This window comes from Rutilus rutilus, assembly GCF_951802725.1.
Source record: "Rutilus rutilus genome assembly, chromosome: 16".
NCBI lineage: Eukaryota > Metazoa > Chordata > Actinopteri > Cypriniformes > Leuciscidae > Rutilus > Rutilus rutilus.
Genome location: NC_140224.1, coordinates 29852034 through 29873361, shown reverse-complemented (window position 1 = coordinate 29873361; position 21328 = coordinate 29852034). Strand labels below are relative to the sequence as shown.

At 38.3% G+C, this 21328-nt stretch overlaps 1 protein-coding gene across 1 annotated transcript in view; it reads left to right on the top strand.

Annotated features, from left to right (window-relative positions):
* aatkb (apoptosis-associated tyrosine kinase b) overlaps positions 1–21328 on the top strand; it is a 51479-nt gene that overhangs the window by 6214 nt on the left and 23937 nt on the right. Inside the window, exon 2 of the mRNA XM_084435054.1 lies at positions 18905–19038. Within this exon, the coding sequence (XP_084291180.1) occupies positions 18905–19038 (134 nt within the window). The remainder of the gene's footprint in view (positions 1–18904; positions 19039–21328) is intronic.

Here is a 21328-nt window from a genome sequence, read left to right as displayed (position 1 = left end):
AGCTCTGGGGAGAAAAACAAAGGCCATTACGTTGCTCCCATTTCATGTTGAAGTGCAGCAAGGCTAATATGCAAACTCAGTATAAAATCCATTACGATCCTTCGCTCTCTCTCCTTTTGCTGGCATTCTCAAAGGATCTTGTAGAATACAGACAGATATTGAATGAGATACAGGAAAACCCTTAATGCATAATCTGCTCATTGGTTCTTACGGCATTACAGAGAGCCCCATTCGAACCGCTGCAGCCAATTGAGCTGAGAATTCTGTCAATGAAGACAATGCTCCTGACTGCGCTGGCTTCTATCAAGAGGGTGGGGGACCTGCAAGCTTTTTCGGTCAACAAATCGTGCCTGGAATTCAGACCGGCCAACTCTCACGTTATCCTAAGACCCCAGCCTGGATACCTGCCCAAGGTTCCCACCACTCCTTTCAGGGACCAGGTGGTGAAACTGCAGGTGCTTCCCCTGGAGGAGGCAGACCCAGCTTTGCTCTGTTCTGTCCGCGCTTTACGCCTGTACATGGACCGAACGCAGAGCTTCAGGACCTCAGACCAGCTCTTTGTCTGTTATGGAGGCTACCAGAAGGGAAAGGCATGCTTTCCCAGTGTTATCCAATAATCTCATTGTATGGGTCATGCGGATCAACTTTCTCCGGGCGTAAAGCCCTGTCCCATCTTCCGCCCCAGTAGGTGCGGGGAATCAGGTGGCTTACGTGGAGCGCTGCAAGGGGCAGCAATAGTGGCGCTTTGGTAGGGATCCCAATTCGTCAGATCATGTCTGACGTAACGTCAAACGTGACTGACTGATATGGAATGTCTTGGTTACACATGTAACCCTCGTTTTCTGAAGGAGGGAAGGGAGATGTTACGTCCCGTCGCCACAGGGTCGCATCTTGTGACATCACATCCTGTTTTTGGATTTGTTTAGATGTCTTTGGTCCATGTTGTGTTCATATTTCAGTCAAACTGCACCATTCTGTTCGTTTGGAAGAGGAGGTTTACACTAATGAATCACACTAACAGGGCAATCGCACCAGAGATCATTTTAATCGAACCACACCTGTGAACGCACCCTTAAACCACTTACTTTTTCTGCTTGGTAATTGTATATTACAACAATTTATCAAACACATCTAATGCTTAAAAAATGTGTCTACTAACTGCCATTTTACATCCTGGAAGCCAGTGTAATGATTTCTATGATTATGAAAGCTTGCCATAGAGGTGTTTGGTAGAATGCTTGGAAAAACCCAGCATTAATGTGCTGCATGCGATTAATGTGTGTGAGTGTATTTGTAATGAAAGCACATGTAAGTGTCCATTAGTATTGCTCTGTCTCACAGCATTTGTGTGTGTGATGGAGTGTAAGACAGAAGCGTCGCTGATGAGTTTACACAGCACATGCTTTTTTATCTATTTCCATAGCAACTTGTGACACAGATGTCACACCATGCCATCATTTCGGTCTCATTAATCTAACTCTGATTGGCTTAGCCGGGAGCATTCATTCACCGGATGCTGAATCACCTCTGTCACCCTGGGCAAATTATGATCTTTAGTTTATGAGGAGGTCAAGTGATGATGTTGGTGCTGGTAGCTACTTAAAGTAGCCATATATTATACACTTCCTTGACGTTTTATTTCTTCACTGAAGTCAAGGGTCAGGTATAAGTGGTCAAGGATACTTATACCAGTTGAATTTAGTTTTACACAGCCATGTTTCCACCGCCAGTCTGTTCCAGTATAATCTAAATCAGATAAACCCACCGCAAATGGCAGTGTCTTTTCCTTTCTAATAGGCATTTTTAGTCAACAATTTGGCTGCATGAGATATATTGTCCCTTTAAAGATAAGAGATGTGTATCTGTATATCTGTGCATGAGAGTGGTAGAAAAAAACGAAGAGAGCAGGAATGTACAGTACATGGCAATCATGAGATTCCTTCATCTTTCCACTTTTTCCAGTTTTTCTAGTAATATCATCCACCCAAAGTACAGAAATGAAAATAAACAGAATGTAGACTTATGTACAAAAACAAAGTTGAGTTCTATATAATTGGAATTTAAATAATTTTGTTAGGATTATCCCACAAATGTGTGCATACAGTTTATATATACAGTGGGATCCAATATATATATATATATATAATAAAAAAGAAAATCTTAGATTACACTGAAAATCTAATTATTGTTTGTTTCCATTTAAACCTGGAAATAAGTTTTAGGATTTTGAACATTTAAACTCTAATTAAGAGATTATGATAATAATTTAATTATCCAATGAAACTTTTATTGTTAAACATTGTTAAACATGTTGTTAAACATTAAACATTCTTAAAGTGCCTCTATTATGCTATTTTAAAGGTTCATAATTGTTTTGGAGGTCTCCTACAGTAGGTTCACATGCATCCAGTCTAAAAAAGTAAAACAACAAAAACGTTATTTGCCTGATAATATACATTGCTGCATCTCCTCTTCAATCATCTTCGTTTAATCAAGGATCCTTCTTTCCGAGAGCCTAATCTGCTCTCAGATGGCCCAGTCTGTTGTGATTGGTCTACCGCTTACAAGGTGTGTCGGAAACAAAATCCTGATTTCCATATCTGAATCAACTCTGGAGGCTCCCTCATACACAGTGATAAGAACAGTAATGATGGCGTCTGTTCTACCATATTAATTTGAGCATGAGTCCTCATCCTTTGGAAGTGCATGCAAAGTGGATTTGCTTTCGCCACGCATGTCGACAACACAAACCAAAAACTTCCAGGCCTCAGCTACAACTACAGTGTTTGAGGGGAAAAGAAGATGTTGTTTGCTGGTAGTTAATGAAGACCATAGGCGAGCATTATACAAATTTGTAACGAACATTTCTGGCAGTTCAGAATCGAATATTTATTTTGGGACACAATAACTGTTGTGGACTTTGATCTTTGAAACCTTGCAGACCTTTTACATTTACAAACAGCTATTACTACAGCATAATAGGGCACTTTAAAGGAGAAAAAATAGAAGCCGTTTTACTGGTGGTCTCAGATTTAGACTGCGCTGTTTGTGTTGCACATGTTCTGGTAAACTGAAAGAATAGTTACGTAAAGCTGCTGTTCCAATCACCCAGGCTGGAAGATTCTAGATCTGTTTTTACTGTTGCTAGAACCAAACCTGCTATTTATGGATAATTGAGCCCTGACCTTCAAAACCCACATCATGTGATATGCATTGAAATTAATGAAACATATGTAGCCTCCCTGTCTCCATGGCAACCCCTCTTCAGCATCCATGGCACAGTGTGAGCACACTTAAGCTTTCGGTTCTCCGTGTGTAATCACACCGTGGCCATCTATAACCACGGCAACAGCAGGAAAACCAATAGAGGCTTTCAAGGAATTAGAGGCACTGCCTGAATTCTGTTCTTTTAGGTCCATTATTCAGAGGAGAAGGGAAAATCCTCATTTTGCTTGAATTGAATTGTTATTCTCCACCTGGTAGTTCAAATACTGTACCTTTCATGTTGTATAGTCGCCATTCTGATATTATCGTTTGGTGTACTTGTACTGGCTGATTAGATGTGTTGGTAACTAGTATTGGACATTTTTGCTTTGTGGTTTGTTTGCTCCTTGGTAACTGTCAATTTAGAGTCTTAGTTAAGGTTTCTTGCACCAAAAACATGCACTTTTGCGCCTTCTTCATGAATTTATATTTATTCAATTATCCTTTTCCTGACCATTTGCTTTCAGACTACTATGTAAAGGGCCTCTTTACATTTGAAAAGAGAAACAGCACTTTCTGAAGCTTTTTGTATAGTTTTTACTGTTCCATTCTTTAATAACAGCTTCTTTGCAAAGCCTGAAAAAACGATCTGCATTGAAATGTGTACATAGTCCAGGTCTTATTGTGAAAAATTAATGGGTGCACGTTATTAATGGGTGCTCAACTTTTTTTTTTTTTTATGCAGATTTTTTACATACATAATACAAACAGAACAAAAACAAAAACAAACAAACACAAACAGCCAGCAATCGCACAATATATAAAAAGGAAAAAGTATACATATACGTGTCCATTCACTGAGCAGATGCCCTAAACCGTCCACAGATTAAGTCAAAGAAGCCTGGACCTGAGGGGAGTGAGGGTCCCAGTAAGGATAAAAAATATATATATATATATATAAAAATGAAAAAATTAGGTCCCAGTTTGTGGGCTCTTCTTCCTGATGTAATCTATGAAAGGGCCCCAGATCTTCTTGAATTTATCTCGAGAGTTAGACATAGAAAACCGTATTTCTTCAAGGTATAAACAGGAAACCATATCATTAAGCCACCACTTGAAACAAGGAGGGGAAGCTGACTTCCACTCCTTTAGGATAACCCGTTTTGCGATGGTCATACCAAACATGAGGGCTTGTTGTAAAGCAGAAGGTAGAGCCAAAGAATCGTTGGAGCAGCCCAATATCGCAAAGAGACAGTCAGGAGCTAGTTGTCTATTATAAACAGCACTGTACAAACTGAAAATGTCAACCCAGAATCTCAACTTTTAAATACTTTGTCAGTGTCTGCTGTGGCAGTTATGCGCTTTCAGAAACCCTCCACCTTCCCCAGCTCCACCTGTATAGATCTGCTACTGGTTATTCATGTATGCTATATTTTACAGCAGCAGCATGTCTTACTTGCTCACAGCAGCGTGTCGCGTGTGTATTGACAGTCGCAAGTCCCGTACTAGCTCTGCAGCAGCAGCAATAATCAACAGCAGCAGCAGCAGATCTATTACACCAAGACCAAACATATTCACATTGTCATTTCCATTACCATGCCAAACACTTCGAGAGTGGTTAATTTCCCAAGAGATATTGATGCATTGCAATTTATTAAAAATCTGTAACTAACTTTTAGTCAGACACAAATAACTCTTAGCCTGTGTTTATAATACAAATATTTGAATAAGAGAAATGGTTAGAGGCTGAAAACAGAGATAGCAGATCTGCATACATTTCAGCTCCTAATATGAAGAAAGCCAGGGAAAAGATTCAATTAAACTCTAACACAGAGTCAAATATTCTTTGTCCTCATTTTATTCTGTAGTACATTGTCTTTTTTTATATTCCTTCATCATTCTTTTATCAAGCTGCCTGATGCTGCAGCAGCTCTCGGGAACCTCGTTACACGGCACCATTATCTCCTACTTCACTCCATGTGTGTGTTTAAAATTTTATGTCATGTTCTCGTTCTCAGAGTTTGAGTATTCTCTACGGATATGAGCATCCTGTCCTAAACCAGATAGGAGTGCGTGGAAAGACATCAAAAACAGGCCTAGCAACATTTGTTTTTAGTGAAAGTTACGTAACTTGAGTGGCACGTAACCATGCAGAGATCTGCATCTCTGAGAGGAGATGATGTGGTGGGTGTCTAGCAGGATCAGAACAGAAATAAGGCATTTTAGATTCCAGGGCCCAGCAGCTGGTTCCCACTACAGAGACGGAAAAGATCAGAGGGAGAGAGTGTCAATGCTGAATGACAGTGAGGTTGATGGATGAGAGATAAAACTTGGACTCTGGTGAGCAGCCTACATATGCAGCATTTTAAGTAACTCCTGACACGAGGGCTGTTCCAGAAGTTAGGCAGTATTTTTTTCCTTACAAGATATATTTTGGTCAAATTCTAAGGCAGGATTGCGTGTATCCTTCATGATGGAGGCAATCCCATCATGTACTGGAAAAATCTATCCAATAGAACAGACAAGTGAGAGAAATGTTGATTATACATTTTCTTGAGTTTTTACCATGTCCTGTGCAGCTGTGAAGTGATTTTTTTAAAAGCCTCTTTTGCTCAACCAGGCTGCATTTACTTGATCAAAAATACATCAAAAACAGCTTTGTTGTAAAATATTATAAAAATTCTAAATAACAGTTTCTTTTTTATTTTTTTATATATATTAATTTAAAATGTAATTTATTCTTGTGATGATAAAGCTGAATTTTCAGCATCATTACTCCAGTCTTCAGTGTCACAGGATCCTTCAGAAATCATTCTAATGTGCTTATTTGGGGCTCAAAATCATTTGCTATTATTATTGCTTGTTTTTTTGTGGAAACTATAATACATTTTCTTCAGGATTCTTTAATGAATAGAAAGTAATAAAAAAAACAGCAATTATTTGACATAGAAATATTTTGTAACATTATAAATTTCTTTACATTTATATATACATTTTGATCAATTTCTTTTTTTACACACACAAAAAATATAGATTTTACCCAATATTTGTATTTTTTTAATATTTGTAAGTCAAGTTTCCTGCAGTTTTTATTTTTTATGTTTATGTTGTTTCTGCATGCGTAGAATGTTCCAAATCAGTCACTCATTGCAGTTGAGATGCTCTCTTAGCAGGAAACTGCGTTTAAAGACTAGTTTAAAGACAGCTCACTAGATTTTGGAACAAATCAATGAAGTGACTGGAGGAGGAAAAGACAGAGCAAGGTGATTGATCCATATGTTAGGTTTATCTATTGATTTTGCATTTCTCTATCCATCACTGACTCTTTTAGTGGCCGTACGATGTGTCCTCACTGCAGGTGAGCTTAGAGAGCACACAGAGATGCTTTTCCTCTCACAAGCATTATGTAGACCCGCTGACTTAAGGGGGGGTGTTATTGATTAGACAGGCTTCTTACTGTGCACATAGGAATGCAGTATTCATGGGTGTGCGTTTTCATTGAGCACGCATTCCTGTGCTATGACTGAACAGGAAGTCCAAGTCATCTTTTTCACCATCATACCCTGTATGGCAATATTCTGACGCTGTAAGATACATTTTGAGATAAAAGAAAGTTCTAAAAAGTCTGTTAAAATGCTAATACTGTTTAAAGTGTTTGAGGGAGGAGGCTTGACAGGTCTCTGCCTTAGATGGAACACCCACGACCCCCCCACAGTCCATTCACTGAGCAAAATTGCATACAAAATTGGCAGAACTAGCGGAAAACGGCGATTGCAATCTGATTGGCTGGCTCTGAGCAACTTCTGGGAGTCGGGTGTAGAATTCCGCCTAGAAACAAGGTTTATGCAATGAGCACCTTTGAGGAACAACAAATCACTGGATTAGATAAAGTTTACCTGTAGTGGCATCACATTTGAAAGATACTGACTTTTATTTGAGGCACCTCTTTGTTTTCTGAGTATGTCTGTAAAATAATCTGTACTTATCACTTGCAGACGGGCATAAATTCTGTTTTCAAAGTCTGTCTAGATCATTTCTTCTGTTTTCTCTTCAGTCATTCTTGGCATGGTTCTGTTGGTTTCAAACTGTTCCAACTAAATGAACAGCATTTGATAGATCAGACAGGTCCATGAATCACGTATCATAGAGATATACTACATAAAGATTTTATTTGCCTTGCCAATGTTTCCTTGTTTGCTCAGGAATTATATCGCTAGTCTTATTGATCTGGATTGAGGGAGAATAATGGGTCTTTGATCCATATAAACCATCCCACAATTCAAATCTTTGATATTAGTTTGCCTTTCTGAGCCCCGATCAATAGTTTCTTGGATCCATGTAAATTCAGGATGTGCCGTAGTTTTTGAAAGAACGCATACTTTAAATGAGGCCTATAAAAAGTAAACATTAGGCATGGAAAGAGGCTCAAGTCATAATTAGAAAGTTAAGAAAATGAGATTCAGCTCAAAGAGCACAGTGGGAAAAACTTGCTATATTTTTTTCTCTCTCTCCTTCTTTCCATCATGCAGATGGCAAAGTGCCAACTACTGAAATAAATGAACTGTATTTTAAGTAGGTATCAAGGGAATGGGAAGGATGGACTGGCGGGTCATTGAGTTGTTGATTTAGCATAACATAAGCACCAGTAAACCCCAAAAAAGTGTTTCTGACAAATACACACACACTTCTCTGCTGTGTATCCGGCCTTCCTGCACAGTAGTGCTGAAGTAAGCAAATCTGTGTACCTGCTGTAAAAATGTAAAAACTAACTAGTGGTGACTGTACAAAAAGAAGGCCATAAGTATTTGGGTCAGAGTCTCTGCAAAGTAGGATAAATGACTTTGACTTTCTATTCTCTATCATAAATGAATATTCAATCTGTTTTATTTGTGTATTGGTTTAGAATGCCTCTGATATTCTCTGATACTTGTAAACCTGGAAAACAAATGGGTAACATGTATCATCATTTATCCTTAGCTATTCAGTTGCAGTATGGCAGATTTCTTTGTTGAAATGAAAGCAAACTCAAGCACCGGTATGACTGTAAGTTAGATGTAGATTTATATTAATGAACTGTATTTAAAAAAATAAAAATAATAATTTGGTCATAGTTGCATTTTCACTCGTTTACAACTATATATCTCACAAATATATTTTAGAAACAAATTATAATTTTTTTGTTGTACAAGTTTGTAATCTTCTATAAAAGGAATCATGAAATCTTTTGCATTTTTTACGGACTTAAAGGTAAAAGATTGATCCTATTGCTGATTGAGAGGGAGTTCAAGTCCAAGTGGACCGGAAGTTGCAACCGACTTTACTTCAGTGTCGTGACGTATTTCCAAGTGAAATGGAATATTGAATAGAGGGCAGGGTTTTACTTTCGTGCACCTCCTCTCCATCCCTCGCTCAAAGCAGACTGATGGTTGTGTGAGTGGAGTGGTTAAGGATATTCAACCCAAGCTATCAAAATGAAGTAATCAGAAAAGGAATGCCATTTAATATTCAGCAAATATTCAGATTTTGATTAAAGATTACCACGACAAAAAAAAAATTCTGTGTATTAACTTGCACGGATTAAGTGTTCACCACAAGACAGCTATGTGTGCTAACAAAGTAAATAGGGTCAATTTTGATTTCATGATGACATTTTGATTGCATGCTTTAAGCATGCAGGTGTACATTACAATTTCAAAGCGGTGGTGAAGTAAGGTATCTAAAAGGATTGACTTTCAATTACAACTACTGGGAGTTACATAATCCCCACATTTGTGAGCCCAGCACGGTTCCAAGAACTTAACTTCTTGTACCAAGAAGCTACACAGATGCTAACAGCCATGCTTAAGTGTGTGTGTGTGTGTGTGTGTGTGTGTGTGTGTGTGTGTGTGTGTGTGTGTGTGTGTGTGTGTGTGTGTGTGTGTGTGTGTGTGTGTGTGTGTGTGTGTGTGTGTGTGTGTGTGTGTGTGTGTGTGTGTGTGTGTGTGTGTGTGTGTGTGTGTGTGTGATTTAATAGATCCATGCACTTCTTAAAAACAGAAACTTGAATAATTCCCTCGTTAAATCCTTATTTGAAACGTAGTTGTTAAAGATAATAGATAATAGAAAACTGGAAATTTTGTCTTTGCTTGTCCAAGATAGCATGTCAGCAGACTCAGCTCAGTGTTAAACTCAGAAATGTATGCAAATATTATGCAAAAGAATGTATGAATTCATGCATATACACTATTGTTTGCTTGTTCACTATTTCACTCTTCACTGCAGTGAATGACACATATTTGCCTATAAAGAAAGAGTCAGCATAAAATCAGCTTATTTGTACACCGCTTTTATATATAAAATCCTTTGACTGCACATTCAAGGATTGCGAAACATAAAGGACATACAATGAGATATGCACATGGTGATCTACCATTATAACATATGGAACATTCACAAACATTAACATTTTCATCTTAGGTAGGGATGCATTATATATGGGCACCATATACCCCTGCAAACGATCTGCTTGGGGCGTCACAAATATGGCCGCCGATTTGCAAACTGAATCTCGTCCCCGATGGAGCCAGTTTGTTTGCTCTGATGTGTTGATGTCTCTAGGGTGCTGTGTTTCTCATGTCCTCAGGCTGTATTTGGGGTCAGTCTGGCAGAGTGAGCAGCTCTTTGGCCATATGTGCATTATGTCTATGTCCATTTTCAGCTTGTCTGTCATGGGCCGTGGTCCAGCTCCACCTCTCCACCCCTCCACCCGTCCCCTGATTCGCCTTCTGTTCTTACATTCTGCCTCTTCATCAATATTAGGCTTCAGCTTATTAGATTAAACATTTGATCATGTTTGAACAGACTGTCTCGCTCTCTTTTCTCTGAGCATGTTTGGCATTCAGCTTCTACTATCCCTCAGTTTTAATCTTTCATCTCTCGCTTTTTGTCTGCTTTCGTGCTGACTGCGCAAAGCTGTTGGAGATAGTCGAGTGAGGGATGTGAGTAATGCCAGCACATTAAAACTACCTGAGTAGCAGCGTAAGGATAAGTATGTGTCATCTAGAGAGTTCTCTCAGCACAATGTTTAAGCTGATGTACTGTCTTTACAGCATTGTTTCTGCAATAGATTTGAATTGCTTCCTTTAGCTCAGTGGTTCCCAATCCTGGTCCTGGGCTGTGTCCAAAATAGTTCACTAATATAGTTTACTTGAGGGAATGAATGAAAACGAGTGAGCGAATTCGTACACCGAGTGCGCCGTTCGGTTGGGATTGAACGAGTGCACTCGATAACTTCCACTATGGTTTCGGACACTACTACAAATGGCTGTCCCCTCAAATAGTGCTCTACTTAAGGGTATAGGTAGGGGGTGATTTCGGACACAGCTCCTCGCCGACTGTACATGGCAACTCTCGCCGATCGATCGGTTACACCAGAGAATGTCTAATAAGGCGAGAAGTTTCACTCTCAGTACACTTCCGGCTTCTGAACTGGTTGCAGTTCCACTCTGATTCCATATGAGGGCGCTCACAGGACGAGTGCAGAATGAATGGAGGTCTATGGCAGTATACCCATCAAAATCCACTTTTCTCAGGATATAATTTTTTGTCTAGTAATTTGAATGTTGTATTCGAAAGGAGATGCAAAGAAATTACACATTGCTGGGTGTTAGATTTTTTAGAGTCACTTATTTGCTTAAAAAAATGTTTTAAAGTGTCAATGACGTCATGCACATCGTACGACCAGAGATACTGCTTTACGGCAATCCTTCAGTCACTTTGGTGCTTTCGCGCTCTGCACTCTCTTTTCTCTCGAGGCATCGACAACACAGCTGACACAGGTAAATACACGTGCTAGACGAGTTTTTGTTTTGTTTGTTTCTGGTCCTGCTTCGGATGCCACGATGCCATCAAGCGGTATCTCTGGTCGTAATCAGTCCTTCACTGACCAATCAGCGTTCATTAGCAGAATGCTAGCGTGTTATGGGCAACAACAACTCAACCTGTAAGAAATCGAAAGGACATAAGTACTAATTCATTCAACTTTCGACCTATAACCCATGTTGAACTTGCAAAACCTACTATCGAATCTGAGATTTCTCAACGGCAATCGGGTGAAAGAGACTAATTTAGCCGTCTAGCCCCATAGACTCCCATTCATTCTGCACTCATGGCGATCGCCCCCAGTGGAACTCTGGTGGAACTACAACCAAAATTCGGTACAATTGGACTTAATAGGGAGTGGGCAGGCTCTCCGTAGACGGGCTCTGGTTACACCCAACCGCAGTGGAAGTCGAACGCACCTAGTGAATTGCCAGAGTCATTGAATCATTCATTCAAACCAATATTGTTAAATAATTCATTCAGATTCATTAAACGTTTTAAATAGACTGCAGCAATTATCATTTTGTCAGAACCTCTAGTAAATGACGTTATTTTGTTTAGTTGTCTGTTCAGAATTGTGAGAAAATTGTGATCTCTGTTTAAAAAAAAAAAAATGTAATTCTAAATTTATCCAGAATAGTGCAGCTCTAACCTGATTCAACTCAGATCATTGTTGAGGGTACTCCAGGACCCGGATTGGGAACCACTGCTGTAGCTCAAACAGTACAGCATGGTGATGAAAACACCAAGGTCATGGATTTGATTCCCAGGGAGTTGGTTGCAGGTTTAGGGGGGTTGGTTGGGGCATCAGGGGTCCCCCTCAGTTTAAACCATGTTCCGGGTTCCATATATATATATACCAAAATAGTGAAATTACACACTTAACCAAAACAACAACAACAAAAACAAAAACAAATTCAACTTTCAACACAATCTCATGGAGCAACTCTTTTACCTTTTGGTGAATTGATGAATAATTTGTATGAATTTGTACTATCATATTTTTTTGGTGCAATCTGCTTACTGTATGCCACAGTGGCGGTTATGTTTAGAGCTGGACCATGCTTTCTTCTGAAAATTCACATCGTACAAATTCATACGAATTTTCCTGTGAGACCAGGTTGGAGCTTTGCCTACTTATTTCAGTCCAGCAATTGAAATGTGTATATGTCAGTTCACGCTGTCTGATTTTGCCAAACAGACCTGTCACTCTGTGTGTGTGTGTGTGTGTGTGTGTGTGTGTATGTGTGCTGACATGTCTAAAGGCCTATTATTTCCTTTTCTGGCATTTTAGAAATAAGTGAAAGTGAATGACCTGTCTAAGCACCAGACTGTTCCGTTTAAATCACCTGCCAGTCATCTCCATGGAAACAATACCCAGCCTTATGATTGGTTAGCAGCTTGGGCTTAGTTTATGTTAATGAATCTGCTTGCTTGAATGCTGTTGTTCTTGACTGCTGTAAATTAAAGGTTCTGCTTGAGGCTCTTTTGGCTTCCCACCAGGAACAGAGTACACGTTTCTTCCAGCTCTCATGGCTTTGCTCTGGTTCACCCCCACCCATCCCTCATCATTTAGTCATTAGAGCTGCTTCTGCTCTCTTCCTGAGCTGACTGAAAATGGGTACCAACCCCGAAGCTCCTCTGGAGGAGAAAGAGAGGAAAGAGCAAACAGCAGTCAGAACTTTTTTTTTTCTTTTTTTTGTAACACTAGATGTTCACTGCTTTTAAAAAAAACTGCTCTTAAAACATTGTTCTGTTCCTGTTTCTTTTTTTATAACAATGTCTGGAGACTATCGGACATGCATATCTCCTTTGTATTCATGCTCGGATTTTTCTAGAACAGCAGTTGCTCAACCTATCTTATTTTTTAGATGTTAAAGCATGGGGTGCTGGGAAGCAGGGTTGTGCAAAATTTAAGAAAGGGTTCCTTTTCAGTTTGTGAGATGGAATTTAAATGGAATTGGATCCCATGGAATGACAGCAAGAGGCCAGGCTGGGGAGACGACCTGGAACGTTGAGCTCCATCATGTTTGTAGCACCATTATAAAGAGTTTGGGGTAAATTACAGTATCATGGGATATTAAGTGTCCTTCTATCATCCATCCATGCATTTTCCAAACCACTTGTCTTAGGGTCACTGTGTCCATCTCAGCGTCACAGGCCATAGGGAGGGAAACACCCTGGGCATTCATTCTATCATGGTGAATGTTTTATTAAATATAATGGAATGTATACTGTACACTATTGTTCAAAAGTTAAGTTTGGGGTTGTTAAGATTTGTGTTCATATTTTTGAAAGAAGGCTGAAATTATTTGATCAAAAACACAGTAAAAACAGTAATATTGTAAAATATAACAATAACTTTTTTTAAAATGTAAATTATTCCTGTGATGGCAAAGCTGAATTTTCAGCATCATTACTCCAGTCTTCAGTGTCACATGATCCTTCAGAAATCATTCTAATATGGTGCTCAAGAAACATGTCTTATTGCTATCAATGATGAAAACAGCTGCCTAATATTTTTTATGTCTGTGAAAACTGTGATCTTTTGCCTTTGATGAATAGAAAATTCAAAAGAAAATGATTTATTGGAAACAAATAATTATTTGTTACATGATTTTTATTCTCTCTGGGTTGATTGTAAGCTATAAAACACTTTGATGAGGATTTTCTGACAGTTCCAGTAAACACTTTAGACTAAAGTTTGATTGCAAATTGAGAGTTTGATTGGGCCAAATCAAACCTCAAAGACAACAAATTTTGAGAGCACCTGAATGTGAAAGCCTTGTGATGGCTCGATGAGTCACAGCAGCAGTCTCACTTTGGAATTTAAGCTCACAGGATCCAGAAAATGTGTTTCAGAGAATGTGTTAAGATGAAGATAACTAGACAGCCGTCTCAGAAATAGCTTGTGTTACATGACTAATGTGACTGTCAATTGTTCACACGTCTAATCATTGTACAGTCTCACTTGAGAAGAGAGGCAGAATCATTAGTTCTGATTGTAATTGCTACAGCAAAGGTCTTTAGATTCTAGACTATTAGCATTGAAATCAGATCTGCTAGATTATAAATGAATTGTCTGTAGTTTTCATTTAAAGCATCATTCATTATTGATGCTTAACTTTTCTTCACATATACGGTTATGTGTAGCAATTGACACTTGGTATCTGCAATTTTGTTCTGTCACATTAGTCACATTAATGTACACTGGTTTGTACTGCGTTCTGCTCATGACAGATTTGTGCACTTATGTAACCAGACATTATTTATTTAGATTTAGATAGCACTTTGCTATTCCCCGTTTCAGTTAGTATATTGTTTATACAATTGCCCCAAAAAGCATTTGGATGCTTGGATCACATTTGTATGAATATCATTATAATAATATCAGCAATCTGCAATAAATACTAAAGCTTTTCTCAGTACTAACTTCACTCTGGCAAGGTTTGGCTATTGTTTTTAACCAAGTGGTAGCAAGAGGATTTTTAGAGGATCAATGAAGTCACATCCTCTCAAGTTCTTTTTAAATTTTTAAAATGTTTTTGTAAGAAATCTCTTATGTGTGAACAAGGCTGCATTTATTTAATCCGAAACACAATAAAAATGTAATATGTGAAATATTATTACAATTTAAAATGTTTGGTATAATATGCAGAATTGCAGATACTAGACACTAACAGTGCAACTGATACTCTTTTCTCCACTTTAACATCCTGCTTGGACAACTTCTGCCCCCTTTCATCCAGGCCGGCCCACGCCACCCCCTCTGCCCCCTGGTTATCTGATGTTCTCCGTGAGCATCGTTCTAAACTCAGGGGTGCAGAGAGGAAAAGTGGCGCAAATCGAAAGATCCTACTGACCTTGGTTTTTTTCAATCCCTCCTCTCTTCCTTCTCTGCTAATATCTCTACTGCTAAAATGACTCACTATCACGACAAAATGAACAATTCTTCTGACTCTCGCATGCTTTTCAAAACCTTCTCCTCTCTTCTCAACCCTCCTCCTCCTCCTCCTCCTCCTCCTTCATCAACCCTAACAGCTGACGATTTTGCAAAGAATCTTTATAAATAAAACAACCACCATCAGCGGCCAATTTACCAATCCACAAACTGACACACACATCTTATAGCTAACACACACATTCTACCCTCCGTCTCTCTGCTTTCAGAGGAGGATCAGGCCCTTCCTATCAGAGCATGCTACACAACTCCTTGTCCAAGCGCTTGTTCTATCCAGACTGGACTGTAATGCTCTCCTGGCTGGTCTTCCAGCTTGCTCTGTCAAACCTCTGCAAGTTATCCAGAATGCTGCAGCAAGAGTGGTCTTTGACGAGCCGAAGAGAGCACACGTCACTCCTCTCCTCACTAAATTGCATTGGTTGCCAGTTGCTGCTCGCATTCAAGTCACTGACGTTTGCCTACAGAACAACCACTGGCTCTGCTCCCTTTTACCTAAACTCATTACTTCAGACTTATGTGCCATCCAGAAACTTGCGCTCTGCAAGTGAACGTCGTCTTGCGCCATCACCAAGTGCTTTTTTTCGGCAGCACTTGATCCAGTAATACTAACACTTTCTCTTCTATTCTATTTATAACTATACTATTCTGTTTTACATGTACTGCGTTAGATTAAACTGAGAAGGGTCATAGCACTTGCATATTGTTGTCCTATTGTTAGTTTAACTGCTTCTATTGTGAATAAATGCTCTGCTAAATGAATAAATGTAAATGTAAATAATGTAAATTTTAAACTTTTGTTGCTGCAACTCTGCTTGCAATAGTTTAAGTAAAGGAGTTTAGTACAAATTATTTGAGGGATACGAATAAATGCAAGTAAAAATAAAGTCTCATTTTAGTTTTGAAGTGTATGTGTGCCCTTCCGTTAGTGATATCTGTTCTCATTAAGAGTGGAAGGCTCTCGGGCCCTCTCAATGTCTTAATTAAGACTGGACTCAATACCATTGATCTCAGTGAAGACTATGAGGTTGTATAGGTTTGACAATACTTTTTTGAAAACATCGTCACAAATGTAGTGAAAGGTAAAAAAAAACTGATTTTAAGGACATTGAGTTGTCCTTACTATTTGACAGTTTTATTAATGAGTGTGTGTAATTGTATCCCTCACCCTGGAACAGTGACTGTATTTTTTCTTCCAAATAACCTTTTCCTGAAGGGTGCTTGAAAGGGTATTTGTCACTCATTAGTGCAGTGTCTCTATGGTTTAGCCATATTTCTGGTGTCTCTCTGCTGATTTGAACTTAATGATTTATATCTGATTGTAATGCAGCTGCAGTGAGTTGTTCAGCACCAGAAAGAATCAAATATAGATGAATGCATTTCATGAGACCTCACAACATATTTCTTATGAAATGTGCCCAGTACAAACGCACTCACATAAAACCATCTCTTCATCCATATCTTCATGGTCTACTTTTTTCTTGATAGATAGATAGATAGATAGATAGATAGATAGATAGATAGATAGATAGATAGATAGATAGATAGATAGATAGATAGATAGATAGATAGATAGATAGATAGATAGATAGAGTAGCATGGTGATAGATAGCATGGATTCATGGATTGAGGGAATGTGTTGGAAAAACAGAGCGTTTTGCAGCCAACTGCAGATTTTACACTCATCCTATCCATTGCAGTTTCCATGGCAACTACTGAAGCTGAATTTGGAGTGAAAATAAGACCCTGCAAGTCCAATAAATAAATAAAGCTCGCAAATACGGCATCACTGACAGTAACAATCATTCTTAGGGTTGTTATTTTCTTGTCCTAGGTGATAAATTAGATTGCATATTCCTTGTATAAATTATGAATTAATTATGCTCTTTATGACTTTATGTGCTTGCCCTAGCACTTCTTTAATAATATATGCGACCCTGGCCTGCATATCGCAATATTAGATCAGACAGTTTAAAAGGTAAGAGAAAACAGCTGAATGTGACATTACATTCATTCAGCCCATGGTCCTTTTGGCTTCAGCATTTTAATTTGTTACCTGGCTGTTTTGCTTATTCCGAATAAAGTGAAAACAGAAGAAACTCAATGGTGGATTAAATTCAGTTTGTGAGGCCAAACGTTTCTCTCGCCGAGGTCATATGTCATATGGGTGAACAACACAGCACAACCATTTAATCCCATTAGTCAGCAACAGACATTCGATGCTAATGAAGTCCTTGCAACTAATTAATCTAAAATCCAGATCGAAAAAGACACAAATTAGACTTAATATCGACCTTACAAACAAGTCCAGGTTCCTGACCCCTAGTAGTGGCTGCTATGTTGAAATCACAGTACCAGCCAGGTACTAGGGCTGTGTTTAACTCCACATTTAGACATATACTTACTAACTTCCCTAAGCACTTCCCTTTGGGGGAATCCCCGCCACCAGTTCAACTTCGTCAAGTGGGTGGGATAAGTGTATTTGGACGGACACTTGACCCCTTAATTTTGACAGAGGGAGCGAGTCTACTCAATATGTACACTTCAGGCAGATCCATAGACCACAAACGCGCTTAATTTACCCTCACCTCCACACAACTGTAGTATATGATATTGGAGTTATTTTGACATTTAACCACAAATTACTTGTAGTTGACTGTTATAGTTTATTGTATTGTTAGCATTTTTTGTTTGTGTAATTTTTTTTATTTTCTCCAACAGCCCAAGCCTACACACAGACCTATAGAATGGTGCATAAAACTAATTCATAAGGGGGAAAAACTGTAAATAATAAATCAGCTCCATTGAAGATTCCAAGTGATCAAGGGCACTGCACTCCAGTAGTGGGCACTCATGCAACTAAAAGGGTTAGTTCACCCAAAAATGTAAATGATTCCATAGTTTTCTCACCCTCAAGCCATCCTAGGTGTATATGACTTTCAACTTTCAGCCAAACTCAATAGGAGTATTAAATATTTCTAACTTTTGTTAACTCTAATCACTAGTTTCGGGTAACTGCCGTACGCAAGTCTTGTTCCGGGGGAAGAGTGACCTCTGACCCGACATATTGACGAAAGGGAAAGCGCAGAGGATAGAGTAAAACAAAACAACGGTGACGAATTAGAAGTCTAAAACAATCATTTTTAAGGAGAAACGTCAGAAAAGCTTGAGTTTGCAGCCTAGCCCTATTTGTTTGAACAGCGAGATGGATATAAATATGGATATTTTTCTTACAGAAATGCATCGCTTCGCATTTAGGCATTTATTAACCCCCTGGAGCTATATGGATTACTTTTATGATAGATTGATCTGCTTTTTGGGGCTTCAAAATCTCAGCTTTTCACTTCCATTATAAAGCTTGGTAGTCAGGATATCAGAACTCCAATTGTGTTTGGCTGAAAGAAGAAAGTCATATACACCTAGAATTGCTTGAGGGTGAGTAAATTACATTTTTGGGTGATCCAACCCTTTAAGCAATGGCGTACATCCGAGTGAACGAGATGGAGGGAAGTTAGCGAGGGAAGGGCATAAAAAATGGACTTAAACGCAACCATACAGGCAGCCAGGACAATCCTGAGAATAACCATCAGTATACTGATATGATACTATTTAAACAAACATTACAGCTTTAATGTGATCATTAAATGTATAATTTTTACTGGGAGGTAAAATGCTAATTGTTAGCGTTAAAGTTACAAAATGGCCACAAAGTTCAAAGTGTGACATGCTAAATTCCATTTTAAACTAGTTTAATCAGCAGTCATATTGTATTTGTATTACTGCATTTTGTATTGTATTACTGTTACAGCATCTAAAAACACAAACGCATAGCATTATATAAATTTCTTGATGTTGAATTTTTTTTTTGTATCTGTCCTGCAGATGGCGCTCCACTGAGTGAGCTGTCCTGGTCGTCCTCTCTGGCTGTGGTGGCTGTGTCTTTCTCTGGACTCTTTACCTTCATCTTCCTCATGCTGGCTTGCCTCTGCTGTAAACGAGGTGACATTGGCTTTAAGGTGAGACCCTCTTTCATTTCAATCTCTTTTTGAAACAATGGCTCTTACATCCCAACATGATTTACAGGGCCCAGTCGTTGAAATAAGCCGACTCAGTAAATGTCAGTTCCAATCAGAATATTCATAATAAAATACTCTATGTTAGTCTCAGGCCAATGAAATAAGCACACAATGCAAATCTCTACAGTATATTTCTCATGTTTTCCTGTCAATTTTGTTCAGACTTTTTTATATATATAAAAAAAAAATCATACTAGATTCATTCATGTTTATTGTTTAGTGAAAATGTAAAAAAGCACAATATATATATACTTAAATTCAAGATGCATTTTAATAATAATTAGCTTTCTAATTAGATTCTCCACTAAATGTATTGTTTTAATTTTTTTTTTTATAATTTTTAATTAAAACAAACACTATTCATTAGGAAAATTATTTTCTGCAGTGCACCAACAATGATAAAACAATAACAATATTGTACAGTAAATGCTCTGGCTTTCTCAAGCTACTGTCTATGAATATGTAATGCATAATGTGCATTAATGATGTGACGGAAGACCCGGAGGCAAAGATTTATTATATTTACCAAATAAGTAAATAAATGAGCATGAAATATTGATTTGAGTTGACATTATTACGCAAGGAGAAAGAGAGCATGGAGTGAAACATGAGCTATGAAACTAGCTATGGAATCAGTTATTATAATTTAGCCGTCATTATTCAAAAAACGTATTGTAGAATTTTACAACTGACCAATCGCAATCAAGTGTTAAGTCACTGATATAAATGCCACATCTATTCAGATTTAATCACGATTGTGTCATAGAAAGGTTTTCGGCTGGGGGAGATTTCAATCAGTCTTTTCAACAGTGAATTAACACAAAAACATCTCTCTCTGTTGTGACTTCTTGGCCTGTTGCCGTCCTGCAGTTATGAATGAAATCGTGAAGTCTGAAAAGCATCATTCATGAATCAGTTCTGAGCCTGTTTCAGATCTGTAGGAATGCTTTGATCAGCTACTTGAAAAGTGGCACAGCGCATGCACACATGCATTCTGTTCAGCTGCATGTCCTCTTGCCCTATTGAAGTCCAAGAGTTTCAGAGAAAAGCCATTTCTGCAGAGCAAACCACTTAGTCCTGTCTCGAAAGGTTAAAGGAGCCAAGGCAAAGAGAGCGCAGGGACACAATCACTTCCCTGTAGACGTGTTTTTGTAGTGAGCAGTGGATGCCTTCAAATGGCATACGGCCATAGATCTCTGTGCATTTTTCAGCAGCAACTTTAAACTGGGTCAAGGCACAGGAGAAATGAGACCCGTGTAAGTATGTGACAGAGAAGAGGATAGCTCTTTCATGCTTCTAAGCACATGGTCTCCAGTAAAGGCCAAATATTTGTAATTACAATCCCTCAGTGGAACTACATCTCAGCACTTCAACACCAGCTCTCTCTCTATCTATTACCTAACACAATTCCTGTCTCTACTTAAAGGGCTTCCATTTTACACACAAGTTGGAAGTCTGACAGGCCTGAAGGTAATTGATTCATTCCCCTTTAGCATTCTCGAGGCTTCACACGCACGCTTACACAATATGTGAGCACTGCAAAAAAAACGTGTTTGTTTGGTGAGGTGAGACTGTAATACAGTGCTTACATAAAGTGCAAGTGTGTTTTTATGCTAATATGTTGGGAGTTGTAAATGCAGGGTCAATATTGAAAACTCATCAAGTGTTGGCGAATAAACTGGAGTTATTCATCTCTTATCTAGTAACTTCAACATGTACTGCAACATTATGTGCTTGAAAAGGAATTTTATGAATGATCTTTATTGATGTAACAGAATTCAATGCATTACGACCCTGTGTATTAACCTGCAGATTCAAGTTATCATTGATGTCAATTTGTACTACATTTTATTTGGTTTGGTATATTGTATTTTCTATTCTAGGGTTCGTGTTGAATTCAATTGATTTGATTCTGTTATAAAAGCCTGAAATTAGGTGTATTTGTGCACAATGCACCTACGCTACCATTCAAAAGTTTAAAGTCTGTACGTTTTTGAAAGAAGTAGAAACAGGAATATTAAATTTTCTTTATTTCATTAAGTTTTCTTTATGTGATGGCAAAGCTAAATTTTCAGCATCTTTACTCATGATCCTTCAGAAATCATTATTTTATGCTGATTTGGTGAAATCATCTGTAACATCATATATGTCTTTACTGTCACTTTTGATCAATTTAATATGTCCTTTCTGTATATTAAAATACTGACCTCAAACATTCGAACGGGGATGT